This window comes from Loa loa, assembly GCF_000183805.2.
Source record: "Loa loa unplaced genomic scaffold supercont3.481, whole genome shotgun sequence".
Classification (NCBI taxonomy): domain Eukaryota; kingdom Metazoa; phylum Nematoda; class Chromadorea; order Rhabditida; family Onchocercidae; genus Loa; species Loa loa.
In genome coordinates, this window is record NW_018108661.1 from 9,968 (window position 1) to 16,502 (window position 6,535).

General features: G+C 30.9%; 3 protein-coding genes across 4 annotated transcripts; 2 read left to right on the forward strand and 1 right to left on the reverse strand.

Annotated features, from left to right (window-relative positions):
* Window positions 1–963: 963 nt before the first annotated feature.
* On the forward strand, window positions 964–1,506 carry LOAG_11549. Of its 2 annotated transcripts, XM_020448372.1 has the most exons (2): window positions 964–1,261; window positions 1,494–1,506. In XM_020448372.1, exon 1 carries the CDS (start codon window positions 992–994, stop codon window positions 1,253–1,255), a length of 264 nt encoding a protein of 87 aa, XP_020304814.1. In that variant the 5' UTR covers window positions 964–991; the 3' UTR covers window positions 1,256–1,261; window positions 1,494–1,506. The 2 variants fall into 2 exon arrangements, with proteins under 2 accessions (XP_020304814.1, XP_003147115.1); XM_003147067.2 differs by lacking the exon at window positions 1,494–1,506 and having other exon boundaries at window positions 964–1,352.
* On the forward strand, window positions 1,506–1,900 carry LOAG_11550 (hypothetical protein; the record flags this gene model as incomplete). Its single annotated transcript, XM_003147068.1, has 2 exons — window positions 1,506–1,598; window positions 1,793–1,900. The coding sequence occupies 2 exons, from the start codon at window positions 1,506–1,508 to the stop codon at window positions 1,898–1,900; spliced, it is 201 nt and encodes a 66-aa protein (XP_003147116.1).
* Window positions 1,901–4,016: 2,116 nt separating this feature from the next.
* Window positions 4,017–5,393, reverse strand: LOAG_11551 (hypothetical protein; the record flags this gene model as incomplete). The annotated part of the gene is made up of 4 exons (XM_003147069.1): window positions 4,017–4,110; window positions 4,824–4,896; window positions 5,117–5,272; window positions 5,387–5,393. The coding sequence occupies 4 exons, from the start codon at window positions 5,391–5,393 to the stop codon at window positions 4,017–4,019; spliced, it is 330 nt and encodes a 109-aa protein (XP_003147117.1).
* Between the last annotated feature and the right edge of the window lie 1,142 nt (window positions 5,394–6,535).

Sequence of the window (6,535 nt, forward strand, 5' to 3'; positions counted from 1 at the left end):
CTAAAATAATTTTATAAAAATAAAAAAAGTAATATCACTCAATCAAAACTCTTTTCGTGCTAATCGGACGCTATTTCTTTCTTCCTCTTCATCCTGTTCTTGGCATGAGAAAATAAAAAAAGAAACAAAAATGAAAGGAGAGAACACAAGAAAAAATGTAATTAGATTTGAAAACAAATTACTTTTGAAATAGAATTAAAATTAGATCAGTAATAAAAATTAAAAATCGACACTAATGTTAAACTAAAATTAAAAAAAAATAACGAAATAGAATTAAATGAAGAAAGTAGCAAAAGCAAAGCATTTATTGTCGTATGGTTGACCTTTTATAATCGACCTTTCCTTACTTCTATAAAATCATTTAATATCTATTCATTTAAGCTAATCTTCTTCATAATTTATTTCTAATAATGAGCTTAATTTTCAAAATTGGAACATTGATACTAAACTTTAAAAAAATTGAGACTTCTTGAAAAATTCAAATTTCAACAAATAATTTATTTGTCTAATTGAGTAATTATCCCTTCGTTAATATCTTACAACAAAAAAGTAAAAACAAAGTGTCGCTCAAAAATTCCACATCAAGTAAGAATTTGAAAAATGACACGAAACGAATGAATTGCAAAAGGGGGGCCGTAAAATATCAGCCATTCGCTGTTACGTGTTACGAATCAATTGTCGGCAAAATTTTGGATCAAGTGTTTTTCGTACTGAGTGGCTCGTTTAAATTGTTATGCCAAAGTGAATTCTAAGCTATTTCATTACTAAGCAAAGTACTTTTTCAAACCGGACATTCTTTCTTTAAATATATATCAAAGAGTTGTGAAAAACCAAGTTTTTCTTGTGTCTTTTTTTTTGTTAGTATCTTATTTCATTTTACAGATTATTGTTTACCAGCATTAATTTAACCTACACGAGTCAGCAATAATAACATACAGCAAATCCAGATGCTTATAGGGTGCTGCGATATTTGTGATGAAGTATTTAAATAATGATTGAACATACGAACGCGAACATGTGTCCAATACCACTGCCTCCTCGCACAGCTCTTCCGGGTGTTATTACTCGTGTATCATCCGTTATCACACTTTACCGTTACCCATCGATAAACATGCTACAAATGCTTCAGCACATTTTGCCCGAAAACTTCGGACTCATTCTTCTGCTTTATCTCAACAGCAAAGTTGATGATTTCATAGCACAAATGAACTCCATCTCGAGAAATTCTCAAAACGAACTTCACTTCGATTGGTAAAATCAGGTTGAGATGGAACTGTCGGAATTGTATTTAGCTGTGGTTTTAGAAAATGAGATATAAAGGATGGTTTTATCACGAGCAAGGGAAAATGGAGTTACCGAGTTTAATCGTACTCGTATCGTATATTTCATGATGTTAAAAAAAAAAAATGGAAAATTCTGAAATGAAAGTACGGAAATTGAACCACGTTTTCAAACTCCTTCAATATTTTGACATTTCTGCATTCTTTTTACAGATTGTACTGGTAATGGATTTGAAGGCTACAAAATATGTGAAAATACGTGAATTGGCTTGCAATGATGTTCAGAAGGTTGCAGACTCACTGAATGTTAATTTAACGGTGAGCACATGACATGGGCATGCACGATTTTTCAGAAAAATTATAGACTGAAAATCCATCGATAACTTCGGGTTATGTTAGCCTTCTTCCTTTTGAGGTCCATATTTTTAGGAAGAATTGACAAATTCACAAAGCACTGAAGAACTGTTTTTAAAAAATTTGGAAACGAAGAATTGTTAACAGAATTATTCCAGCACTTAAATTTTGATCGTCTTAATTTTGGTGAAACAAATGCATTTGATGTATTTTACAACGCTGATGTTGCACTGGTCGATGTTTCCATACAAAAAAGAAAATCTTAATTAGAGATGAATGAAGAAATTCTCAAATAATAAATTTATCATGAAAGATTTGGAATTGTAGAAGGTAGTTATTAAAGTTCGAAAAAAAGGAAAGAATAACGAATTCAAAAAAGAAAATTGCGGTCTGTTTAGAAATCTTGATAATAACATGAATTATATATCATTTATTGCTAAAGATTGCAAATGGATCTTTTCATTTTATTTAACCTTTATGAAACTTATAGTTTATTTCACACTTGATGGTATAATCTTGCACATAGTAATTCAACAACTATGAATTTCATCTATCATTTGTCCAGTCAAATTTCGTGTTGTGGAATATATTAAGACATAGTGGTATAGGGAAATGTGTCATTTATGGCAAGTTTTTTTTGTTTCACTTTTTTTTGAAAATGAAAATTGATCCAATTGAAGGCACAATATTTCAAATGATCTATATAAAATGAAAAAAAAAAAACGGAAAGTAGACGGATATATTCAGGTCAAAAATCGATCGGATTTGTTTTCGCATTCCTCCCGATCTTTTCATAAATCGGTATTGTCATAATTCCTGTTATTCTTTTCTTTAGATAAGCTATAGGACTCATGCATTTACTTGAAATGAATGATAACGTTAGCAAGTTTTGATCTCAGTGCTGCATTTTGGAATACAGGATTAATGGTTTATTCAACCCATCTATCGAAAAAGTTTCCTTTTTGAATTGATGAGTGGATAATATATTTGAAATGGATTACGGACAATTTTAATCTCTAGGAAGCAGAGTAGTCCGTAATGAAAACCGGCAGCGTTAGATGTAGTGATATGTAGTGATAGTGATCGACATAACGACAGTACAATTAATCCGAAACTTTATTCGTATAAAGACAAAAGGGCATAACACGAGGGGAAAATCAGTATCGAGAATCGGATCTTGAACTGAATAAAAATAATGACTTCAATAGGAATGATAAGCCCTTGTATAATGTGTGTAAATTATATGAACCAAGCAAAGTGTTGGCAGCGATCGATGAAACACTAACTTCACGACTTCCACTGGAGATGTGTCCATGTGAGCTTATTTCCTTAAATGTTTGAGTCAACTTTTTTTATTTCGATGTGTACAACATGCATAAATGCAAGTAAATATGTACAAAATGCATACATGATTTTTACAATATTCTGACAAATGCATACAAGATGCATGTAAGATCATTACAGTATTCTAAACAAGTAATGCCTTAAGATATTATAACTTTTTCGATTTCTCGATCTATACTTATAACAAAATAATCGTAAACATAAGATTGCTTGGCTAAGAGCCAAATAATTTAATAATACTATTATTTCGGTTTCCTGATGCCATTTATTTTACTGAATAGCTAAAAATAGTAGTTCCAAGTAATACTAAGCTAATTAAAACTTAACATGGTGAAAAAGTTCCACTTAAACTATTTGAATGTACTATTATTAATTTCTGATTAACAAAGTTTACAGCTAGCGAGATCGGAGTAAGGAGATCGATTGTTGTTTCAAGAATGATGAAATTATTGAGGAAAGATTAGGTAGTTTATTTTTTATTATTGTAACTCCGCATCGTTGATAGTTACCTTCATTGGTGTTATACGATATAGTACAATATCGTATCAATAATAGAAACGAAATGAACAATGCACAATAAATATTAAAGGATAGCAAAAAGGTCTTGTCACTCATTCCGCTCAAATGTCGTATTCCTGCTTTTCTGCAGTTGACCATTGTTGAATTGAATGTCCAAATGTATGTCGTCTTGAGTACTTACGCGACCTGCCCGATTGAGTGATTGAGCGAGTTGTCAGATTGACTGACTGCTTGAGCTTTTTGAATTTAGTAACTGACCGTCCTGATGATTGATCCCAGCTCCTTTTATGGTGGCAGTAGTTTAACATTCCAGACACATTGGCTTAACTACTAGATTTGAGGTTCTTCACAAAATTTTAACATTTACACGTAAGTTCTTTACAACATTCCGACAAATGCATATGATAAGTTTGATTTGGATAAATGATTTATCAATTTAAGTACCAAAATATTTATTTTGTCAATTCTGCATAACAAATCATTTACTTGAGAAATATTATGAATTTTAATTAAAAAAACTCATAACATTTCTTTTTCGGCTTCTCCAGCAGAAGTTGATTGGTGTAGGATATTTGAAAGAGCATGATTCACATTGTGTTTAGTGTGATACAATCTATTATCAAAGTTATTATCCAATTAATCGCCTAATTAATCAGGCGGAATAGTCGATGTAACCTTAACCGACAACAATCCGGAATAAGAAATTAATTCCTTGATAGCCGATTCACTAATGACATCAGATTTGTATAAGCAAGTTTTAAGAGTAATTGTTTATCATTATAGCAAACAAATTACCACATCAAAGCATTTATCAAAACTGGTTAAGGATATTTTCGATATTTTTGAAACTTTATCATGAAATGCAAGTATTCGTTAAATGTTTCCAAAGTTTTGATAGGAATAAAATCTTGATAGAGGTAAAATTAAAATTGCGATCACATGTAGCCAAAAAATATTTCTATTATCAATAATACATTCTTAATTAGTGCTTTTCAATAAATTATGAAAATCTGCGGTTAACTTTTTTGTTGTTGTTGTTCAAATTTTTATGATGAACATTTCATGAATAGTGAAATATAACAACATACATGACATGTTGAATGGTTTCTATTTCCGCTGAAGGTTATCGTATTTCAAAATTTCCTTGTACCGAATTTTTAGCATTTCATCGGAAGCTAGTGATTTTTTTTTTTCGAAAACATATTTCCTCGTATTTTATATTCGTTTTAAAAGTGAAGGCTATAATTTTTCAGCATAAATTAACTATATCGTCAGTCTTATCCAACAAGTTGACAGTGATTAGATATAAGAAAAAAGACTTATTACCCGAGTGATCTTTTTGGTTGATTTCGTGTATCTGCCAAAATATGTCCCAACTGCGGATTCTCTTCCGTTGGGCCTAGAATGAACATTTCTTAGATATTGCTTTATTGAGTCAAACGAAGTGAACAATTTGTTCCACTCCATGGTCATAGATATTTCGTAACATATTTTCACATGCATTTATTTTAGATAGATAAAAATGCTAAAAACTCTGTTGAATTTGCAAAACTAAGAAACTCTCCGGGAATATTTCTTGTATCTTCTCAGTGGTTGCTTAAAATTGAGGAAGTTTTCACTCTGAGATCTGTGTCGACGGAATTTCTTGTGTTTGTAAAGTGATGGATTGCGGAACTTCTTGTGTATGTAAAATAATGATTGATTGCGGAATTCTTCCTCACTAATTCTTCCCGACGCACTAGAGTTACCATGTTGCAACTTATACTTTTTCGCATCTGAAAAATAACTATTGTGACATTTGTGTTTGTAATTAGCTTTCCTATTCATTTGGTAATTATTTGACCCAATTTGAAAACTGATCATTAAAATATCAGTGTCATGAAACAAACTTGTCATATCATATTTTGATTGACTTTGATCATGAGCTCTGTTCACTCGTTTTTGTATATATTTCAAGTAAAAATATTGGCGTTAATGTTACCTATAATCGCAGAATAGCTGATTACGATAAGACGAAATCAGTTTCGGTTCCAATTTTTTGTTCTTATTGCCTAAATTTACTCAATGGAAGTCACCTGGAATATTTCGAACTGAAACGATGCATAGCAGAAGAGTGAACCAAATAATATATGCCATCGATGTAGCAAAGAACAAGGCGAAATACAGAATTTTGGAAATAGCAGAAATGCTCGAATGGAAGCTTTTTATTTCAAATTGGTTGGAATTAAACGACTAAAGGTTCAAACAGTTTTTAATTCATGAGATTTACATTTTTTGTTATATTTCTCCCTCTTGCATTTTCATTTTCCGATCTCTGAATTCGCAGTTGGTGAATGCGCTTTTGTACTACTATGAAATGGTGAAAGCTACTAGAAATATTGAAAGTTTCGATGATACAGGGAATGTGAATATTTGCATAAATTGAGACTGGCTGGTTGTTGGTATTAAATGTTACTGGTTAAAGGCACAGTTTCGTTGGCGCAAAGAATGTAAGGATTTGCATAAATTAAAACTGGCGGATTATTAGTACTAAATGTCATTGGTTACAGGAATATTTAATCCGTCCAGTATTGCATAACTCTGTCTGCATTCTGGTGGCATTGTTATGGAAATTTTCTGGTTTTTCGTTTTTGTGGCGTTTCAATTGCTAATGCGAACGAATTGAGATATGTTGGCAAAACTATTTTTGAGTGACAAAAAATAAAAAATGTTGAAAAATGGAATTGCATACAATGGAATAAGTATATGGAAATGGATAAAAGAAAAAGAAAATTGCACATGACATGATTCCGTTATGATAGCCGACATTTCTACAGTAATCTTCTTTTGGTTTTTACTATTAGAAATTTATTTTTCTTCTTGATAAAATATGAGAAAAAAGAAGAAAAAAAGATTTACATAAAACATATGTTATTAAAATTAATTTTGAAAAAGAAAATTTCGACAATTTTTATTGAGTAAATTAATTGAATCATGCAGTGTTATTCGAATTTTTCTATAAGTTTTCTAAGCAAATTTCTTCGGAAAAGTCAATACGA